We start from the raw sequence: 23585 nt of genomic DNA, 5'->3' as shown, positions 1-23585 counted from the left end.
GTGTTTGCTATTCCTCCCTCTGAAGTTGCAGTAAGTTTTAGGTGCCTCCTCCCCCCTTCAAGACTGCAGTGTTCAAGGGCTGGGCACCAGCTATAGGAGACAGACGACAGCTGGATCGCCCCTGTATGGTCTGCTGCTCCATTCTCCACTCACCCCTCCTACAGAATCCACTGCAAGATAGGGGTGCACCATACTTTTTTGTAAGTATTCAGCCCCCTGCACATGGGCGGAAACTCCACGGCGGGAGTTCCCGCAGAATTTCTGCCTGAGGCCACTGCCATAGGATTGCGCATGCGACGGGCAGCCAGCACATCAAAGAGGCGGAGCCGCGGGAGAGATAAGCGCCGCACTGGTCCCTGCAGGGGCTCAGGTCTGGTCCCGCTGCAAGAATTCTTACAGCCGGATCCGACCTCGCCGTCTGCAGGCGGCCTTAATAGAAGATGGAATTGGTATGAGCAAAACAAAGAATGTGAAACCATAATAACTACAAGTCACGTTTATGGAAAAGCAAGTTACAATAGCTTTATTACTTTAATAATTTATTGCACTTATTTGAATTAGTGTCTCACAGAACTGTGAATTGAGCAATGTAACAAACTCCAGGAGAGGTTTGTCCCTAGACTGCAAGAGAACACAGATGTGTCTGGGGAAAGAAAACCAAAACGTTACCCAAAATGAAAAGGAAGGGGGAGAATCGAGCACAGGTTTCAGTAAAAGTATTCTCTTTATGACGCTCTTACATGTCACATTTTCTGGGGTTCTGAAAAGAGTTCTTACAAATTTCATTAAAACCTGCATTCCAAATAACTGTAAATCATTTGCAACTTTTTTTTTTCCTTTCTCAAGTATCCTGTGCCTAATTTCACATCTACAATGTTATAGGATCCAACTACAAATAGGATTTGTATCCGGGATGAAGAAACATATCTGTGGGATCACCTTGCAGATGTACAACACAGCTTAAGACCTCCTCAGTGTGATACAGATCCCAAACACCGTGGCAATGTATTCTTATGAAGGCATGATTACCTTTGGCATATGGGTATTTTTTTTTCCTCTATTAGATACTAAAGGAGGAGTCGTCCTAATTAAAGGGTTTGAGGATTTCTCATTGCTTCTAAAATCAATCCCCATGGAGGAGGAAAGGGAGAAAGAGTCCCCACTGGTGTGAATTCACCTATATATATGAGCATATGCATACAATGATCCTGGATATCTGGAAAGGGACCAAATCGTTGGAGGTGTGTTATTTGTGTATATTATCCCTAGTCTCTTAATCATTAGTCCATGTTAATATTGTCCCTTTTAAGGGATAAAGGAAAGCTCTTCCAAGACTGCATAATGATAGAGCAGATTAGCGGTTATGTAGTGTAGACTTCTAGGTGGTCCTGCCCAGAATCAGTCATTGCAATCCTTTTTCAAATGAGATAGTTATTCTGAGCACTCTTTATAATGGAGGTAGACTTCACATGAGCATATTCATATTTGCACGCGCAACTGTTTATACTGTATTTTTTGCGCACACAAATCAGTCACTGTCCCATACATTGAAATGGCCAATTAGCCTAATTAATCTAATAATTTCTATGCCCCTGCACAAACATGCAAGAAAATGGAACACGCTGTGGATCTTTTGCGCAGCAGAATTGCACACGCAAAACAAACATGTGAATGAATCCATTGAAAGCAATGGGTTTTATTCACCGCACGTGCAAATACGGTCATGTGATTTCAGCCTTTAAATGGGTTTTATTACAAAAATAAAAAAGCTATACTTACCGCATCTTCTATTCACAGATCTTCTCCTGGCTCCCCTCGCTGGAAGCCAAACACATCCTCTGTTATGCACCTGCAATCTTCTTCCGGCACGTCAAATGTACGCTACTAATGACGTAGCGTTCACTGCCTATCAGGAAGCCCCAGATGCTATATCGGGCTAATGCAGAGACTGCGCTCTGTCTCGTGGCGCTCGTATAGGAACTCTCGCAACAAGACTGTGCGCATGCGCAGTCTCTGCATTCACCTGACATACACCTGGTGCTTCCTGCTATGCTATGAACGCTACATCACTAGTGACATAGCGTACACTGACCTGCAGGTAGAAGACTACCGCTAATGGATGCTTAGTCACCAGAAGATGAAAATTCGGCTTGCTGGCGGTGAGGTGACCTGGGGGACTGCAGGAGCCAGGAAAAGATCGTGGGGAGAAGGTGGGGTAAGACGACTGATTCGGGTGGCCTAGGCAAGTATTGATATTTATTTATTATTTAAATGACAGAACCCCTTTAAGCTGAGGATAATGGTCCAGCTGGCCGCACGCAGTCCAACTACACCCGCCCGCCCGAGTTACTGGAAATAATTGTGCGGTCATTGGCCGTTGCAGACGGATGTGTTTTGGTTGCATGTGGCCAGCTAGACCAGGGGGTCTTCTGCCCTATTAAGCCTCAAGAATCTTGTTCATACCAGAATCAAAGGCTTTAAAACTGTCCTTGTAAAACCTGTGTTACAATCACTCTTCTTTCATCACATTCGGATGTGTTACTAGAAACATTTGGTCCACATAGTAATCAAATAGCTCTATTATAAAAATAAAGATGTATGTCTTGTATAAAATAATACAGAGGCTTCTTCTCCTCATTCGGCTTGCACCGTACAGACTGACTGATTTCTATATCCTAATAGTGAAATGCAAGGATATCAGTCTTTGTGTTTGGGCTCTGGGGACATTAACGATGAGACCTGACAATCTACACGTGTTCTTGGTTTCCATCCCAACACACAATTCATGGAAGGTAAAAGAAGAAGAAAGTCCTGGACATCATAAAATGGTCAAAAATACAATTCTGCCTCTAGTTGAAATTAATGGTGCCGATATTACAGAAGAGAATCGCAGACTTTATTTACAAAAAAGAAAAAAACTGTTCAAGTGAATTATTGTACAAAGGTAATAAATAAAAAAACCTTATTGTACCTTATTTAAAAAGCTCGACAACAGAAGGATTTGTTCTGGGGTCAGTCACAGTAGTTAAAATGAAGATTCTGTAGAAGCACAGTGTAGTTGATGAACTGATATTAGAGAGTGTTGTGTCCATTTCCAAAAAAAAATGGCTTTCCAGCTAAAGTGGCAGGCTGGCGCTGACGGACCTGCTGCAAACTTTATCTTACAAATTCATAATAAACTGCAATCTTTATAATGCTTAGAGAGAAGTATTCACAGAAAATACACATTATTTACACTGTTATACCAAACCTTTCAGATGTATGAAAAGAAAAAAAAATAAAAAGATCATAGCACCCAAGTGTTCAGCGATGTAGAAGGCCTGCCCCGCTGATCCATTAAAGTGGACGATAATTTGACTTGCGTTATGTATCCCAACAGCCTACACGGGCTCCTGTCCTTCCCCTCCCAAAAACGGAGGAGACCCAAATACTTATCAAAGACTCTTGCAGTTCTTGGGTTATGAGAAGATGAAATAAATAAAGTGGAAGCCGATACGCTGTAGCAGCTCCAACTGTGAAATAGCCGGCTGAACCTCATAATGCTTAAAGAACAAAGTTACACTTTCACACCAAGGGGCGATTATTTTTTAAAAAAAACCGGAGTACGAGTGGAGTGGAGGCTTCAGGTCTCACGTGCGTGACCTCTTACCGTACAACTGTGGATATAGGAGCCACTGATTCCAGGTGGACACCGCCTTGAGTTCTCATTAATAAAAATATATTGTTAAAGAAAAAAAAACAAACGTAAGGCTTCAAATCTGCCGAGTTAGGATTTCTTGGAAACCACCGAGAAAAAGATGATATTTTTCACCCCATTAAAACCATGAGCCGGGTGAGCAGCCACATGGAGTCTATAATACTGTTGTGTTTGCAGCCAGGGAAGCGCACTAGGAAATAATGCAGTCATAACTTCCCTCTTGTAGAGCCTCATCTTGCTCTTGTTTTGAGACGTTCTCCTCGTGTCTGCTGATGTTGCAGCTGCCCGCGTCACTCTGAGGACTGGCACTGTGACTGGTTGAGCTGCGGCTGTCCTCTGCCCGAGGGCTGGATTGCTCCGTGACCTTTGAGATGACTGTAGGCTGGAAGGCTTCAGGTGGCACTTGCTCCTCTGTTGCTTCACTCAGCTTCTGAAGTTGAGGTTTTATGATGTTTAGCAATGGCTTGTATCCAGGGCTGAAGAATAATATAAAATGCAACGCAAGATATTAGTCACTTAACTAGATCGATAGGAAGAGTAAATAAAAGGGTCATAGTAGAAACAAGAGACCCAAAGCTTTCACAATACCCTCCTCTTTCTCCCAAGCGCAATTGTGCCCACAAGATCTTCAGCACGAGCAGTGCGGTGGTCAATAACCTTGCTGCAGGGATTAGAGAAAGCACCCCTTATTGCTGTGATGGATAATCGTTGCATTATATCTAGGCCTGTGGGGTCACCGTGATATAAGTGTACTGCATGGTGCATTCATGTACTGATGACAATCACAGACTTTCTATAACATTTTCTGACATTGCTTCTGATCGTCTAACTTCAGGCTATGCCCCCTGGTTCCACTACTAGGGGCAGTCTGAAATTAGGTCAGAAGAGGTTATAGAAAGTAGTATATGTTTGGAACAAACTTCCAGATGATGTGGTTGGAGAAGGAACAGTAAGGCCGGCTTCACACGTGTTAAAATCATGCAAGATTTGTGCGTTACAAGATGAGCAATATTTTCCTGCATGGCACCGCGATGCAGGAAACATATTGCAACATGTTCTATTTGTCTGCAGGATCTCACATCGCAGTGCCCAGTCTTTTCGATGCGGCTGCCCGCAGCATTGCCAACCCCTTTGAAAGCAATGGGAGAAGCTCTGCAATCCTCTGCCGTGGCTGTGACAGCCGCGCAGGAGGATCCCTGACTCCCCAAAGTGATGCAAGGCTGATTTGCCATGAAAACACTTAGCATCCCTGGGGATTTCACATGGTGGGGAGCGCGACATGGAGGTGGGATTCACTGCCCCATATCTCACTTGCCTGTATGAAGTTAGCCTAAGTGATTTTAAGCATGCCTGAGATGAGCATATCTATACACATGGGGAAACTGAAAAATTCCACCTGGTTCATCTAGTCTGTCCTTTACAGTCATTGGTTTTTCTACCATATCCCTGCATTGCACCATAACCTCTTCCCTCAGCCTGACATGTGACACGTGTGATTGTCGTCAGTACATGAATGCACCATGCAGTACACTTATGTCAGGGTGAGCCCACAGGCCTAGCTGCTGCCGTGATGGATATTTGTTGGATTATATTGGGGAGTTTTCTCTGATCCCCGCAGCAAGGTTATTAACAACAACAACAACACTGCTCGTGGTGAAGATCTTGTGGGCACATTAGTGGGCAAGTAGGACTTCATATTTTATCAAAATTCCTAGCTTTAGGTAAATTATCTAGAACTACTGTAACAGTGTTGTCAGATTTTAAAATCTTTTCACAAGATTTACAGATCTGTAGAGAAAGGTTTACAGCCTCTAATAGATAGATATAATATAATCGATGTATCTAATAGGCTGGAAGGTACTGAGATATAATATAATCGATGTATCTAATAGGCTGGAAGGTACTGAGATATAATATAATTGATGTATCTAATAGGCTGGAAGGTACTGAGATATAATATAATCGATGTATCTAATAGGCTGGAAGGTACTGAGATATAATATAATTGATGTATCTAATAGGCTGGAAGGTACAGCTAATGGGACACTGAAAAATTGGCAGGGGAACAAAGATAAATGTGATACAAAGTTTCCATAAAGAGTTGGCACTCACCAGTCATTAAGGGCCCAGGCATCCACAGCCTGCAGTCCATTCTGAATGCCCTGTAACATTTCCTCAGCAACTTCAGGGCATTGCAGGAAGTTCAACACTTGGTTAATGACTGAAGAATCTCGGAGTATCAGCCCAATGATCACACACCACTCCAAGCAGCCCGCCTCCATGAAAACATGCAACAGGTAGCTGTCGGTAGAAGACATAACCAAATGTTAGTGATTGTTCATAATTCATGGAGCTCATTCTACATCAGGCTAGCTGGGCTATAAACAGACAGCAGAAATAGGAAACTGCATTCAAAATAAAGCTAGTAAAAACCTGCATACCTCTTGTACCTCTGCGGGTAAAGTTTAACAAGACATCTACCCATTATGATAACTTTCTGTGCCGCCATTTATTTACCCTTTCACTTGCATTACAATAGTTTTTTAGCCACACAATAAAAGCCACTCCCTTATCGTAAGGGGACTTTAACTAGTCTGCTTATATAGATGTAGCAGAGTTTGTGTGACAAGTTATCACAGACACCACTAAGGCTGCCTGTCCACAGACGTTAGTTCATTGCGCTATCTGTGCTGATAATACGGCCACAGCGAACACAGTGAAAGCTTTCCATAGCATTGCTACAGAAAGCGCAGCCCCCTGTCCACGAGTGGAGAATCATAGCGATTCTCCGCTCGCGGGATTCAAATCACGGCATGCCACGATTCTCTGTGGTGAGCCTATCTGTCAGATAGGCTCACCGTAGAGACCTGACAGCTGGCCCCCCCTCCTCATCCGCACGGAATATCGCTAGCGATGTTCCGTCACGGCCGTGGACAGGGGGCCTCAGGATATGTTTATTCTTCCATAGCTAACACCTACCGTAGTTGGACTTGAGATCTGTGAGGCCCCTTGTTGGCCAGCTCCATTGAAATGTGTTCCAGTTCTGACTGTGTCAGACTCAGGGTAGAGAAATTCTCGTCTACCATTGTCCAATCCCCATCCACCATGGAGCTGGTCTCCGTGAGGTCAGTCGCTGAACCAATGCTGCATTCATCTCCTATAAGTACAGCAATTCAAAGAAAGAAAAATAGGATTACAGTCTGCAACAAGCTGCAATACGGAGAGGGGTTAAGGGGCTTCATCCATTACAATATTGAGGACAAAAGCCAAAGCCCTCAGGAAGATCCACCCCACGGTCAGAATTTCCACATTCTACTAATTTTTCCTACTGGAACTCAATGCAGAACTAATAACAATATAGAAAAGTTTTCACCAAGTAAAAAAGTTACTTTAATCTAGCAATATATTTTTTTCCAAACCCAATGCCGACGCCCCAGCAATATTTTAGCAGTAAAATGCGTTTTGTTCCAGCTCAGCTGCCTCCATACATTCTGAACCCTTTCAATACGACTGTCTCATGTGATCCAAGTCTGACTACCTCACTTCGCTGTGCAGACATGAAGTCGCCCCTCCCCCCCCCCCCCCCCCCCCGTATGGTTGCTTTCATGCGAACTATTACATCAGCATTAATCAAATTCCTCCTAGCAGCTCTCAGAAACCTTTGTTCTTTCCAATGTCTCCCCATGTACAGTGCTGCAGAAGATACACTTTTTGCCCTGTCTTATGGCCCTGCAATGCAAATTCAACCCCCGATTCACTAACTGTTTATACTATCTGTGTGCGCAGAATCCCCAGTGCACCCCTGTAGGATGTGGCTTCACACTGCTAGCCCCTGCCTCTCATTTGTAAGAGCGAACCGGGTACAAACCCATCACAAACAGGAAGGGAAGAGCAGGGTGACGCTACATCACACAAAGCATAGGCTCTGCAGAATGAGTTAGGGGGACGGAAGTTCTGCGTCACTGATTATTGCCCTTACAAAGGACCCATATCAGAGCAAGTGAAGTATGAGATCCAGCCACTCCTGCAAAACTGAGGCATCATGGGAAATATGTAGGATTCATTAGCAGAATTATCACTAATTGTTTAAAAAGTCGTGCACCCTCCAAAATGGAACAAATAGAAACCACAGGACGTCCCACAAAAAAACAAGCCTTCATATCGCTTTAATGGCAGGAGAGAGAAGAGAAAAAAAATTATGGCGGTCATAAGATGGGGACAACAATTTTTTTTTTTTTTTTCAAAGACTTTTTTTTAAAAGCAGTATATATCAGCAAAAAAAATTTAAAAAGTTCTGTCATTTTTGCTGCAGTGTGTATGCTGTAAAAACTAGACCCACAAAGTTGGTGGAATTGTTTTTTTTTCTCTTTTCACTCCACACAGAAAAATGTTTAAAGGTTTTTCAGTATACTATATGGTGTATCAGATAGCACCATTAAAAAATACAACCTGCCCCATAAAAAACAAGCCCTCAGACTGCTACGTCAACAGAAAAAGAAGATTATATTTTTTTTCTTCTTAAGGCCGCCTGCAGACGGGCGGGTCGGATCCGGCGGCGAGGATTCTCGCTGCGGGACCCTACCCGAGCGCCTGCAGGGACCAGCGCGTACTCACCCGCCGGCTCTGCAGACCGGCTGCATGCGACTAATGCGCAGACCGGAGCCAGCGGCGGGTGAGTGACGTTTCTGTGCGGGGCTCGCACAGAAATAGAACATGCCGCAGTTTGTTTGCCGCGCGAGATTTCGCGCGGCCGTATGCTTAGGATTGCGTTTGTTAATGCAATCCAATGCAGGCTTCCAGCGGCGGAAATCCCGCGGCGGAATTTCCACTCATGTGTAGGTGCCCTAAGGGGAGAGAAAAAACATTATGATAACTATAGTCTATATTGCACTATACAGACAAAACGAAACACAGCTTCTAAGCTTCACCCTCTTGCAATTGAGCATTCATTCTCGCCGCAGGACCCTACCCGAGCACCTGCAGGGACCAGCGCGTACTCTCATAGGTGCCTTCACTACACCATTGGTGCAGGACCGGTCATATTCTCATAACATGTAATAAACAATTTGTGATGTTAATGAGATCATTTAAAGGTCTCGGCTCCCAAAGTGTTGAGATTTCTAATGATCAGGAGGTTGTATGGTGATCAGCCTAGAGGACGGAGTAGAGGGGACCATTTGTCTGTATACCTTTATTTAATAGCGGAGACAGTAGTGCGTCCTGTGTGTGCGGACTGTGAGAGGAGGCGCTGTCCATTTCTCGATGAGCAGTTCCAATACTTCCCATCCAAGTGTGACTTCGAGGAACGCTCGGAAGACCGCCATCTACATCCAGAAAGTGATCAGTTGACTGGGACTTCAAAATCTGCTCTCCGATTGCTGGAAATAACAGACAGAAGACAAAATGGTTTTGCTGACAGTTTAACCCCTTCCCTCCATTTGACGCAAGGGTACGTCCTGGCAGCGGGGTACTTTCCGCAACTGGACGTACCCTTACGTCATAGGGATAGAGCAAGATTATAAGAGATCTCGCGCTATCCAGCAGCGGGAGCCGGCAGTCACTGATAGGCTGCCTCCCGCTGCAACAGAGGGGGTGCATCCGATCTATGTAGATAGTGGCATTAGAAGGGTGAGGTTATCAGGCTCTCGCGATATATTCGCAGACAGCCCGGCAGGTTGTCAGGGTAACAGGACACCACATACAGGCATCCTGTATTGCCATTGCTCGTGTGCGTTGTAATAAGCGATAAGGCATTGCAGGAGAGAAATCCTACAATGCCTTATCATAGCGATCATAGGTGCTATGATGTAACTCCCCAGAGGGACACAAATGGTGTTAAAAAAAAGAAAAAAATTGCACAAAAAATAAAAATGTAAAAAACACAAACAAAACCTAATCATTTGGGGCTTTTTCTCATATTAGCATAAAAGAAAAACCCACATACTTTGTATCGTCCATAACGACATGTACAATAAATCGAACATGCTTTTTATCCTGCACAGCAAAAGGCGTAAAAAAAAAAAGCTAAATCTGAAGCACAATGCATTTTACGCAAGTACCCCAAAATAGAACCAATAAAAACTACAGCTCGTCTCTCAAAAAATAAGCCCTCACAGAGCTTCGTACATAAATTTTTTTTTTTTAAGTTATAGGACTTTAAATGCAGCAATTTAGAAAGAAAAAAAAAAAAGAGGGGGGGGGGGGGTTAATTGCAGAAAAGTGGAAAAACCTAAAAAAAAAACAACATTTTTAAATTAAAATTTTGGTATAGTAATTGTACCGACCCGCAGAAAAAAAAGACGTATTGTGTCATTTATGCTGCATATTTAACACTTTAAAAAAAACAAACCAAAACTCTATTGTAGAATTGATGCGTTTTCTCTTCCTGCGATCATAAAAAAAAAGGTTTTACAATATAGTCTATGTACCCAAAAATGGCACCAATAAAAACTACAGTTCGCCATGCAAAAAACATATACAGCTGCGTCAACTGAAAAATAAAGTTATGGCTTTTGAAAAATGAAGATAAAAATCCGCCAAAAATCCTTGCATCCTTAAGCACAAAATAGGCCATGTCATTAAGGGGTTAAAAGTAAAAACGTACATATTTACTTTCAATCGAATGTAACTAATGCCAATATATTCCCAAGTACAGCACACAGACGGCAAATCATGTCCATCCATAGTAGGTTGCAGATTAAACCTTTGAGCCCCAGTAGGCCCACTGCAGACCCAGACAAATAATAATGTCCTTGGCTCCCGGCAGGGCTGGCTCCCGAGCCTCCTGTGGACATGAGGCCTTAAAGTAAAAAGGAACTGAACCCAAAACGGTGTGGGTGAAATCATATCCGGTAGAAGTGCTGCAGACGTTTCTGACTAGTCCATTAATCTGAATGAACCAGAAAACTCATGCGCTTGCTACAGAACGCCTCCCATTCAGAGGAGCTGAACTCATTCATAGTTACAAATGATCTGCAGCAAATCCCCCCCCCTATGAATCCGCTAGGTGGGTCCTTTCTCACACGTCTTAAATGCTGCAGAATTTATCTGCCAAGATTCTGCGGTATTTACAGTAAAAGCCATGGGGATGAAAATTCAAGAAAAACCTTGTCCACGCGGAGCAGAAAATGTGCGCACAGAAGCCGCATCCTATTTAAAATAGACTAAAGGTTGAAATCCGCAGCACTATCAGCCCCATTTAGGTGCCCGTGTGGCCTCTACAGATGTGCCGAGTATTCACTATATACTTTCCACTACAGAAGCCGGCAACAAATATGGTGTGAAGGCACCCTAAACGTTTGAGATGCAGTACAGCCAACATACCCGTTCGGAACTTGCCGTTCTTAAATGGAGAGCTGATGGAAGAGACGGGTATAACTGGAAAAGGCCAAAGGAAGTCCTTGTGAAGCTTCTTCAAGGCAGTAACAAAGTCTTCTACCCGTGCGGCCCGTGTCCGCTCCTTGCAAAGCCAGCCTATGAGCTCAAATCCCAGCTGCGCAGAAAAGCAGCCAAGGTCTTTTAAGCGGATTTCTTCCAGCAGTCGCCGAGCGTGCCGCCACAACATCATGTCGATGTACATGTTCTCTGCGCAGTCGCTGTCTTTACTCCACCTAAACAGCACAGAAGTCATTTACACCAAATCTACCGTCAAATCACCAGAGCAGCCTCACAGCTATACACCGCAACAGTAGTATACGTTTGTCCATAGCGTTTCATGGATGCTTGCCATGGGTAATATCACTACTTATGCAGCCAGGTATGCATCTTCCAAATTGGCTAATAGTCTGCAAATTACCCAAGTCTCTATAGCAGGGGTGTCCAACCTGCAGCCCAGGATGGCTATGAACGCAGCCCATAGGGGCGGATTGGCAGTTTACTGCAATGGGGAAATTCCCAGTGGGCCGACTGCTGCACTTCATTATACGCAGGGCTGGCTGCTGTCATGGACAACTTAACTATATGCGGCTGGCTCTGTGTACAAGGACCGCAGCAACCCGCAACTATTATTGTGTGTGACTGAAGTAACGGAGTACAGAGACAATGGCCCGCGAAGGGGGGGATTGCAGTTCAGGCCCATTTAGACAACGATTATCACTCAAAAACCATCTTTTGAGCGATAATAGTTGCGTGTAAATGTGCCCATCTTTCAGTTTTCTGTTGAACGACAGACCTCGGTTCAGCTGGAACTGCTTTGTTCCCACAGTCACCAGTGGCGTCCTGTGGAGCTGATGGCTCAGAGAAACAGCAGTTGTGCTGACAGCTCTTTTTTTCTTGGAGCTTTCAGTGTGTATCCAGCGTGTATACGGGGAATTCCCAGCAGGCTACAAGCTGAAAAAATGCCATCAGTGCCGCCCGCTGAGAACGAATTGTCCACGATGGCCGGACGTTTAGACACAACGAATATCGCTCAAAAGATGGCTTGAGCGATAATCGTATGTAAATGTGCCTTTTCACCGTTTATCGCCAGTTCCATTGTAACATTTCCATCCTCTGTAGGGTTTACTGTAAGACGGAGAGGTCTTTGCTCTCAGTTTTACATGGTTTCCATCTCAAATCAGCCTTTAAAAGCTAGATGGAAAAGCGCCGTCCTCGGCGCTTCTTTCCAGCTAACAAGGCTGGCAGGGATGGAAACCTTGTGAACCAACGACGCTTTCGTCTCACATATGAAACCCTACAGTTGCATCCAGATTGCTGCATAGAAGAGACAAATCCAAAACAGCAATGGCACTGAAAATAGAACAAAATGAAAAAAAATCCTGGTTGGTCCTGTATGCTGGCCGAGCCGAATCATCAGGCGGAAGCGTCATCCAATGATGTAGAGCCCAGCTTGAGAACATAAAGCTCCTTACCGCTTGCTGGCCGGGCCGGTGGGCATGCTCAGAGTTTTCTGAAGGTTGAACTTTCCGGCAGGAAGATTCTCGGCACATTGGGACAAGCTTATACTGCGGTTTCTAAAGAATTCAAAACCACCTGCGGCACACGGCTCCTGTACAAAAATGACCAAAAATAGTCAAAAATAAGGATTCTCAGACATATACAAAAAGGTAAGCATTTTCATCATTCACAATCATGGACTTCAATAGATTTATAGGTTAAACTTTGCCCAATTCTTAAAAGCAGCCAGTTTATTGCAATCATCTTCATGAGAGCTACGTGGCAATAGCATCCATTATAACCAAAGGAAGGAAAACTCGGAAATCGGGAAAACATCTGGACTATATGCAGCACTGAGGGTCGAAATCTGTATGAGAAGTAAATAAGAAACCGCACCCTTACTTTTATACTCCACGCACCTAGCGACTCCTTATATCCCTTTGGCTGAATGCACATGGGCGGAAATTCCACAGCGGGATTTCCCGCAGAATTTCCACCCGTGCCCACTGCCATAAGATTGCATTCGATAATGCAATCCTATGCAGACGGCTGCGATTTGACCGCGTGAAATCTCATGCGGTAAACAAATCGCATGTCCTACTTCTGTACAAGCCTCGCAGAGGCCCACAAGGAAACGTCACTAGTGACGTGGCGGCTCCGCTCTGCGCATGTGCCGGCTGGCCAGCAGCAGGCACATAGCAGAGCTGGGAGACACTGGGAGGAGGTGAGGCACAGTGGTCACTGCAGGGGCACGGCTCGGCATCCCACTGCGAGAAGTCTCACAGCGAGAGCCGACCCGGCCGTCTGCAGGAGGCCTTTCAGCACTTTACAGAGTAACTTCCATTTATACATCAACTTCAACAAACAAATTTATTTCAGAGGCTCCTGCGCAGAACGTGAACAAATGTGCAATAGCAAAATCTGTCATTTTGTAGAATTACAGTATTGTAACGGAATGGAGGTTCGTAATGGAACTTTTACATAGTAACAGTATATATTTTATCCATTTTTCCATGAGAAGAGATCTGGGGGACTCTCAGAGGTGATGGTACTTTTAGACATGTACAGTATCTAAATAATATTGTTCTTCCAGCTCATCAATGGGATAGTTATTGGTCAGATGATGCCACATGACACCTAACAGACCCCAATGACAAATATATGCCCACACACAGCATAAGCTACAGTGCCAACGTATTCCATAGCAATTTACAATAAAGAAAGTGCTTCCACAAAGTCTGATATTACAAAGTAAACTAATCAATTCCAGCCACAGGAATGAGAGCTCTGCTTAGAAACTAAGAAATAGAAGAGACATTAGGCTAAAAAGATACCAACATTTTAATGTATATAACGCAGCATGAGAAAATCACCAGCCAGGATCAGCGTATATGTAGGTATACAATGCAGTGCGCACGGCTGGATGAAGGGGCCAGATCTGGGGAATAATTAGAAGGGCAGTAAAGGGAGACGAGTTATGGCCCTTTAATACCGAGCGCGAACCTCATGATTCTCGTTTACCGAAGCGAACAAGCTGGTGACATCAGTTTGTTCGCGCTGGTGCAGCCTGTTCAGACAGGCAAGTCATCATTGGGAATCGAAATCACAGAGGTGAGGGGGAACACAAAAACATCTCTCACTGAAAAAAAGCCAAAAATGCAATACCTGATAAGATGCAGAACAGGCACGATAGCCGCTAAGCAGGCACAATCGCCATAAGACGGGCACAATGGCCGTAGGGTCGGCACAATGGCTGTAGAACTTAACAATATGCAGCAAACCAGACTATAAACCAGAGGAGCTAAACTGTAGAGCTAAATCGTTTCTGCTCTGCACCTCATCAGGTATTGCATTTTTGGCTCTTTTCCAGTGAAATGTTGTGTTCCCCCTCACCTCTGTGATTTTAATTTACTTTACAGTGAGATAGTGTAGTTTCTGATGGATAAAGTGTGCCCTTGCCGTCGGCCCGTCAGCTTATGCGTTTTGGCCAAAATGCTACCTAACACCCGCATTTTATTAGTGTGTATCAATATTTCCTTTATGCAGTAGACTTATGCTATAGACTTCTGGGGGAGCCCAAGATGTCAGCCAGTGTGGCCCACTGTTGAGATACAGGGCAACCCACAGTTATGTCAGTGTTAGTTGTAATCCTGTAGTGTGGGACGCACCCATCTATTGGCTGGCTTCTGTGGTATCGTTCACATTGCAGATTTAGTTGCATGCAGTCACTCCTCCCCAATCTGGGCTGGGTTGAGTGGGTGGCTGCATGTAGGTCTGCAGTGGACAGTTTAGCTCCTCTGGTTTATAGTCTGGCTTGCTGCATATTGTTAGGTTCTACGGCCATTGGGCTGACCCTACGGCCATTGTGCCGGTATTCTGGCGATCGTGCCTGCTTTGCACCTTATCAGGTATTGCATTTTTGGCTTTTTTCCAGTGAAATATCATTGGGAATCGTGAACTTCTCATTCAGGGTTTCCCCTTCCTATGTGAAATACTGAAGAAGTGTTAAAAATAATCGTTGGCTTCTCATTACGTTTTAATCCTGGCTAAAACTGGACAAATGAGAAGAGCTCGATTTTCGTTTGTAGTTCAGTCGTTGGCTCACTTTCCAACTGAGCGATTGTTCAATTTCCTTCGTTTGAGCAATAAACATTCATCAAAATGCACCTTCACGTTAGAAAATGTGGATAGGCTTGTCTAATATTGGGAATTATCCCGACTGTCTGGGGTAGCGCATTCCAGAGAGTTGGTGCAGCTAGAGAAAAGACAATGTTAAAGACTACTAAGTCAAAACGTTGTTCATTCGTTTGGAATAAAGTATCTTTTTTACACCATTTTTTCTTCTAGTATTTATGATGGAATCTGCACATACGGAGCCTCGATGCAACCCAGCCTAACTGGAATAAAAGCATGTGGAATGTGAACATTAACTGTGTCTATTTGATATATAGTTAAGAGCACTGACCCACCAGGGCCAACAAGTGTTGGCAACAGAAGAGGAAGTGGGGAGGACCGCAATTTCTACTGATCACAATAACCAATGAGCTATTTACATCGGTCATTGTACAACAAACCAGCACTTTGAAAGGACATGCATTCCCGGTAACACATACCTGTGAAGTGGGAGTAGCTGGAGGGGTCTCACATTCACCAGATCCGATAGCCTTCAGAAACCGTATCATGTGCCTACAGAGATCCCATTTGCCTTGCTCCAGCGCCGTGTTAAATAGTAGCGTTGCGTGCTGCCTGCTTACTGCTGCGGCCTCCATGTTCTGTTACAAGACACACATTTTAATCTCCATTGATAAGAGGAAACAGATTACTATATAAATATTGACATCCTTAAAAACTAAATCAAATCACAGTTTTAGGGATTTGAGATTTTCCCCAATTTAAACAATATATTAGGTTTCTATGTTAAGAAATGTGATGTATGCTACACATGAATACCTGGAGGATGATGAGATAAGAGGCAGCGGTGTCCAGATCCTGAGCCATTAGGCACTCCTCAAACAAGTCCTTAGGGTTGCCTACAGCAGCAAATAAGTAATTCCAAAGGGCATACTCCGTCTTTCGAGCACAATGTACCACTGTCTGAAGAAAGAGTGGGAATTCTGTGATGAACTTGGCCACGGTGGGAAGCAGAGGGTCAGGAATGGGTTCCCGTGAGGTAGCTTCTTCTTCCAATACTTCGTGGAGCATGAGTTCCAGCACATGTGGGAAGTAAGGTAGAGAGGAACACGAGTGGGCCAAGAGCAGAGCTTGCTCTCCTAAGTTCCTGACTAATAGCTGTCTTAGGATGTGATGGAGGTAGATCTGTGAGGTCCTCTCTACAATACAGTAAGGGAACTGAACCTCCAAATGTTCAGCCGGAGAGCCAAGGTTGTTCAAACAGTCATAAGCCACAGTTTCATTAATGGCCCCAAGAACCAGCGCATCTTCAAACAGAACCGCGAGGGGGTAGATGTTGATGTGAAAAGGCAGCATTATCCGTTTGGACAGGAAGGAATGTGGTTTACGATGATCTCTGGGGAACAAAGGAAGCCAAACCTTCATGCCTGCTCCTCCACAGCTAAGCCACAATGCCTCCAGTAGGTGGCGCTTTTGCTTGTTTGCCCGACAGGTGCTCCAGACATTCTCCACAGACTGCGCAAGGACCACCGGAGCACAAAATGGCAGCTAAATAAAGAACAATCATTAGACATTTGTCAGTCCGCAATTTAGCACATGCTGATATCTTGGCATACGGCTTCAGATTGTAGAGGGATATCCTATCCCATTAGAAGTTCCAGGACTCCTTACAAGTATTTAACTCATTTTTGTCATAAAATATTTACTTTTACATGTGAACAAAACAGATGCATCGACATACACATCTCTCCGAAGGCAGAAGGGGGATACACCTTGGGCAATACCACTGATTCTCATGGCACAATTTACACCATTTGAGGCAGTTAAATAATCAGTAAAACTTGCTAAACACGTGACCAGAAATACACTTCTAAGAAGAAAACACCCTACCCTTGAAGTCATCTGAATGGAAAAACTGTGCGATTGTAACATTGACATAAGTGATTACAATAGAGCAGAAGAATTTATTGCTGTAAAACCGAACACTTTAAGGGAGGCTCTAGTACCCTCTCTAGCTTGGATACAAGATGTGATACGGGCGAGCATGGAGGCTCTAGTACCCTGTTGTACAGCCTCTAGCTTGGGTACAAGATGTGATACGGGTGGGCATGGAGGCTCTAGTACCCTGTTGTACAGCCTCTAGCTTAGATACAAGATATGATATGGGCAGGCATGGAGGCTCTAGCACCCTGTTGTACCGCCTGTAGCTTGGATACAAGATGTGATACGGGGTGCATGGAGGCTCTAGTACCCTGTTGTACCGCCTCTAGCTTAGATACAAGATATGATATGGGCAGGCATGGAGGCTCTAGTACCCTGTTGTACAGCCTCTAGCTTGGATACCAGATATGATACGGGCGGGCATGGAGGCTCTAGTACCCTGTTGTACCGCCTGTAGCTTGGATACAAGATGTGATACAGGCAGGCATGGAGGCTCTAGTACCCTGTTGTACCTCCTCTAGCTTGGATACAAGATATGATACGGGCGGACATTGAGGCTCTAGTACCCTGTTGTACCGCCTCTGGCTTAGATACAAGATATGATACGGGCGGGCATTGAGGCTCTAGTACCCTGTTGTACCACCTCTAGCTTGGATACAAGATGTGATACAGGTGGGCATGGAGGCTCTAGTACCCTGTTGTACCGCCTCTAGCTTGGACACAAGAGGTGATACAGGCAGGCATGGAGGCTCTAGTACCCTGTTGTACTACCTCTAGATTGGATACAAAATGTGATATGGTTAGGCATGGAGGCTCTATTACACTGTTGCACCACCTCTAGCTTGTATACAAGATGTGATATGGGTGGGCATGGAGGGTCTAGTACCCCATTCATTGTACCACCTCTAGCTTGAATACAAGATGTGATACGAGCGGGCATGGAGCCTCTAGTACCCTGTTGTACCGCCTCTAGCTTGGATACAAGATGTGATACTGGCGGGCATGGAGGCTCTAGTACCCTGTTGTACCACCTCTAGCTTGGATACAACATGTGATACGGGAGGGCATGGAGGGAAAAAAAATCCTGTCATTGTCCCTCGTACCACTACTAGGGGTGAGCGACTGTTGTATGCGATGACACGCAGACCATCACACCAGCAGGGGGCAGTGTGCTGCTCCACAGCAAAGGCAGGATTGAGGTGCTCACCTCTAGGTCTCCAAACATGAATATGGCTGTCGTCAGTGCCCAAACTAATCCTAGGTTTGTTGCTGAAGACAGCCCAGAAAGGGTTTCAACAGACACAGTGCCCTGTAACGATCGTGCCACCTGTCTGTGGACGGCAGACAACGAAACAGTTGGAGTTGCTGGTGCTTATCGGACGATCAGACAATCCTCTCTACCGTTGGTTTGTTGAGGACATCCTGAGCTTGGTCTCCTTGTATGTGCACCCCCTCACACATCCACTAGTCCCAACACCTTTTAACAGTCTGGCAGAACAGCTCAGGTGGTGGGTAATTTGTTGATATGACCATCCAGTTTCTCACATCCCAATAATGCCCCCTTTCAGACTCTGGTAACGGGGTGAAATCCCTTCTTTGCGTCGTAGAGGCATCTAGTGGTCAACAAGCTCTACACAAGTGGAAGAAGAGGTCACTGCACACAAGGAGCCTCTAAGAACCTCTTATAGGCCAAGGGAGGAACCACTTTTAGGGTCTCAGGTGGCAAGACCGTTCATCTAATTACCACAACTCTCATCATTTGTATATCAGCCTGAGATGGAACAGAAGGACGAGTTTTGCAGGAACAACAACTTCTAGGAGCTTGATTTTTATTTTTTGAAAGGAGTGTATAATTCCACAAAACGGAGAAAGGTTTATATGAAGTGCATATATTTGCCCTTCTAAAAAGGTAGACAAATCTCCAACATTTACCATCAATACAAAAAACTGTTTCAACTTTAGTTGTTGAAACACAAATGCTGCAGAGGGCGTTAATTACTTGTCTCTTGATAGCCTTAAATTAATGAAACATAAAACAAGCTCCAGAGACCATAAACGCCATTGGTGGCATGTTTTTTTCAAATACATATAATTATTTCTGTAATAGGGTTCTATTAAAATCTTTGTACCATTCATCTTCTGCAGCTCCTACAGATTCCTGTAAACACACTGCAGTCTTGGGGTCTTTTACACAGAATGATTACTGTCCAGTCTTACACTATCCAGCTATTAGCTGAGCAGTAATCGTTCAGGGTAAACTAGGCTGAAGTTTGATCACATGATATTGGTTTGCTTATTATTCGTCGCTCATTTTATGTAGGCATGAAAACCGGACAATAAAGTCAGCCCATATAAATAGCACCTTGGCCATCTATGAACTACCACCCGTTTACTAATAATTGAGGTGGCCACAGGGGCGATAATCTTTGCGACAACTGTTGGGCACTCAAGCTCTCGACAGTCCCGTGTAAAAGGGCCCCAAGTCTCAATAAGAGATCTGGCAGTGAAGCTGGACTGATGGCTCAGGTTCCCTCTGCTCTCTCCTCTCCTGATCATCATCACCTGGTTGATGGCCACAACAAAGTCTATCGGGTCATAAATCATCATTTAGGATATTGCAGAGCAGAGCGAATCTGAGCTGTCAGCGGAACTCACTGTCGGATCTCATGTACATACCGAAAAAAAAACAACTAATCTCCCCAAAATGAGTCCACAGACTAACTTCCTTAGTTGTTACCATGATGTGAAAGGCTCCAGCAATGCGCAGAGAAGCACACAGTAGGTTCAGACATTACCATATAGACACAAATGTGCGTTTTGATACTCTGTGACGGCAATTTAATCACTAGAAAACTCCATTAAGATGTAAAACACACAAAGCGTTTGACATGCTATTTTTGATACAAGTTTTTAAGCCAAAGACAGAAGTGCATTGAGCAGCGAGAAGTGTAAATTCTACCTTTTTCCCCCCATTCCTTTTGGATCTATGTCTGGCTTTAGTACAAAAAAAAATTGCAACAAACTATGAGAGGCGTTTCTAAAAGTAGTCGTGATAGAATTTTGATTCAGGTTTTTTTTGTTACTCTTTTTTTATATAAAAGTGCAACTTTTGGGTTTTTTTTCCTACTGCCACCCTTATTCTCTCCTAAAGAAAGTGGGCAGGACACTCCATCTCCTTATTATAGAATTCACTTATAATCCCTTCCTCCTGGGACCTTGCCTACTTTTGTGCTGCATGGGAGAAGGAACTTGGGGTGACTGAGATATCTCAATGGACTGAAGGCTTACAGTTTGATCATGAAGCTCTTACTGCTAACAAGTCACAGAAAACCTCTTTCAAAAATAATTTACTGCTGGTACTGGGTACCTGCCATACTACGACATTGACTTCCAACGGCCCCCCGACACTTGTTGGAGATGTGGCACGGAGCAAGTACTATGACATATGGTGAAGCTGCCCAGCGATCCACAGATTCTGAACTCCAGTCCTATCCATTGTGGCAGAAATAACAGGAATCACCACATCACACCCCCAAGGCCACGCTTTGTTCAATCGTTCTTTAGCTTCTTTTCTCCTTCATGCGGTGAGAAATGTTCTTCTGCGCTAATCGAAAAAGTCAAGAGCCCCCTCTTTCCTGGAGGAGTGGTTCACTAGGGTCTCTAACCTCAACCTTATTGCCACAACCCCTTGCCCGGGACAGATATTTCAAACACACGGAGAGCCTGGACAGAATTTCAAAATAAGGATTCATACCACCCTAGGTAAAATCAATGGAGACTAGGGTCTTCACTGGGGTGTCCTGCCAGCTTCTCAGCCATATGATTTTTGGCCGGCTTCCCTGTCAATAGCTAAAAGGTATACTTCTCCTGATTTTTATTTTTTTAATGGTTTAATATTTTTGAATTTTGAAAAACTTCAATAAAAATTGGAAAAAAAGAAAGTGGACAGGGTCACTCCCAGCTAGACAAATTTACGCTACAAGCTGGTGTATATTATGATACACATCGACGCAAGCTCACGGCTGGCATAGATTTGGCTCTTAGGTGCCCAGAAAGCCTGAGATGAGTCAAACTTCTAAAGAGAAGCACCATAAAAAGTTATAGCATCTTACTCCAGCGCTACTGTACTAAAACCAATAGGTGGCGCTGTAGAGGGATTGTTCCATCTTCCTATTTGCACTAAAACCAGCAAGTGAAAAACCACAGTGGAAAATTCCACACCAAAATCCGCCACGTGTGAACGCACCCTTAAATAAACCTGCACCTACGTACGTTTCAAGCCTTAAACTTGAGTTTCTTACTTACAAGTTTTCGCTGCTGCGAGTTGGCTTCTTTTTCCCGGATTTGAGGGCCTGACCGATCCCGTTGCAACATTATTAGCTGGCCTGCCAGATTCAACATAATGCTTTCTGCATCACATGCCTAAAAGCAGAACCAAAAATATCACTATTTCACAACAGTTTACTACATTTTGAAAATTAATTTCAATACAAAATAATTAAAAACAAAGTTCTCGAAAAAAAGTGAAAATACACAAATCAGTGTGATCACTTATGGCATCAAAGTTTAGACCCCGTACCTGTTGGGGCATTTTTAGTGAGATGCCAGTCTCTGTCCTCACGGAAGTTAGAGTAACAGATACAACGAGTGACGGGTGGGGAATGTAGCGAGACATGGACACTTCCTGAAGGACTTGTAAACAGACCAAAGGATGAGGACTGCAGCAATGAAACCAAACAAAGAATTAGGACTGTTCTAAAAATATCAGGTAGAATAATCTAGATATACAGGTCTAAACGCCATCTTGCATGAGTTATACGCATACAGTACACCTAGATTTACTTTTCTTAACATTTTAGTTTAACCCTTTCCAATCCACTGTCTGACATCTGAAGACATTCTGATTGAAGGCTGTACAGCTCCAATGTCGCAAGACGTCCGGCAGGGTATTCTTACTGCATCTTACTGGCTGCTCTGTTGTCTGGGGCCTCTCACATACCACAGTACTAGCTCTAGCCAGAAGATGGCACTATTGTATAACGACAGAAAGAGATAGCCCCCTAGGAAACCCTGAATCCAAAATTGGATTGCAAAGGGTTAATAGACGAGCAACGGATGACCACTAATGGCGATATTACATTCCAGCTTGATGATCGCCTCCTTTGAACTTACCCTTCAGATTTCCTTTCAATACTATAGAGACAGAAGGAACAGTCAGCTCGAAAGATAATCAACATATCTCTGAACACGCTAAGCAGCAACGTCACCATTTGCACTTTCGTTACATGTGCAAAAGCATTGTCCAGGTTTGATGTACGAAGATAAACCCGCAACTGTGGAAACAAACAAGCAGTTAGGCATCTGGCAGGAAAACCACTGACAACAGATAAATAAAAGAAACATGACTATATAAACCTGAAGCTCTGAGTATATCAAGTTGTACTTCAGTTTCGTGTTGCAGATTTGTGAGAAGTACTTACCTCTTCTTGGCGATCATTTAAATTGTAACATGCCAGAGCAATGAAGTCATTCCACCAAGCGAGGCCTCCTGTCACCATCATGTTCTGTTCCTGGAAGCATATGGTAGAAAAGGGATTACAACCAAACACTGATAGAAAATTGGAGTTAAATGGGTCTTATATTCAGTTTTGCTGCAAAAGAGGCACAGTGTCTTATTTTTGGGGGGTTTATTATAATACTCACCTAGTAGACGGCATTTGGGTCCCTCGTGCTGGGCTGTGGCGCTGCTGCAGGCTTCCGTGTAGTCCTGAACGCTGACAGACCATTTCTTTCTGGTAGCGGGTATTGAATACCCCGCCTCCAGCAAGCGATTGCTCCGATTGGTTCATCGAGCGCCGCGTCAGCCAATCAGAGCCAACGCTCGATGAACCAATCCACAGCCATTCATTGAATGGCTGTTATTGGTTCATCGAGTGCCGCCTCAGCCAATCAGAGCGATCGCTTGCTGGAAGCGCGGTATTCCAACCCCACTAACAGGAAGAAATGCTGTCGGCATTCAGGACTATACGGAAGCCTACAACAGCACCACAGCCCAGCTCGCGCAAGTGACCCGAGTGCCGTCTACTAGGTGAGACTTGCTTTTTTTCCCCCCATGTAGTGAGGCTAGGGTTTATTTTCGGGGTGGGCTTATATTTCAAGAGCCACCACCCCATCCGCAAATCAGGGTAGGGATCATTATTGTGGCAAGTCTCATTTTCGGGGAAACACTGTAGATGGGATTTTGTGCCTAAATCTTGAGGATCTGCTAAAAATCCTCTGGCAATGCATGCAAATGTGATTTTAGACCCCAAATCACATACTGTGCAAGCGATCTATATGACATCATGAAAGCACTGTGGATTTTAAAATCCACAGCATGTTTATCATTTCCACACAATATGCATGGAAAAGCCATGCAGTAGCCCCTGGATAATCTGTGCGT

General features: G+C 44.3%; 1 protein-coding gene across 5 annotated transcripts in view; it reads right to left on the bottom strand.

The window, feature by feature from the left end:
* Window positions 1-496: 496 nt before the first annotated feature.
* The window catches only part of RIC1 (RIC1 homolog, RAB6A GEF complex partner 1), a 104385-nt gene continuing 81296 nt past the window's right edge, over window positions 497-23585 (bottom strand). For all 5 annotated transcript variants that reach the window (XM_066604246.1, XM_066604248.1, XM_066604247.1 and 2 more), the window contains 12 exons: window positions 22624-22713; window positions 22316-22476; window positions 21723-21861; window positions 21449-21565; window positions 16022-16750; window positions 15685-15843; window positions 12547-12683; window positions 11021-11307; window positions 8887-9075; window positions 6677-6854; window positions 5810-5998; window positions 497-4173 (listed from right to left, as the gene is read on the bottom strand). In XM_066604246.1, the coding sequence (XP_066460343.1) occupies window positions 3888-4173; window positions 5810-5998; window positions 6677-6854; window positions 8887-9075; window positions 11021-11307; window positions 12547-12683; window positions 15685-15843; window positions 16022-16750; window positions 21449-21565; window positions 21723-21861; window positions 22316-22476; window positions 22624-22713 (2661 nt within the window). In that variant the 3' untranslated portion in view covers window positions 497-3887. The remainder of the gene's footprint in view (window positions 4174-5809; window positions 5999-6676; window positions 6855-8886; window positions 9076-11020; window positions 11308-12546; window positions 12684-15684; window positions 15844-16021; window positions 16751-21448; window positions 21566-21722; window positions 21862-22315; window positions 22477-22623; window positions 22714-23585) is intronic.

Source organism: Eleutherodactylus coqui, chromosome 5 (genome assembly GCF_035609145.1).
Source record: "Eleutherodactylus coqui strain aEleCoq1 chromosome 5, aEleCoq1.hap1, whole genome shotgun sequence".
NCBI classification, from domain to species: Eukaryota; Metazoa; Chordata; class Amphibia; order Anura; family Eleutherodactylidae; genus Eleutherodactylus; species Eleutherodactylus coqui.
The sequence above is the reverse complement of the archived record's forward strand: the minus strand, read 5'-3'. Positions and strand labels throughout refer to the sequence as shown.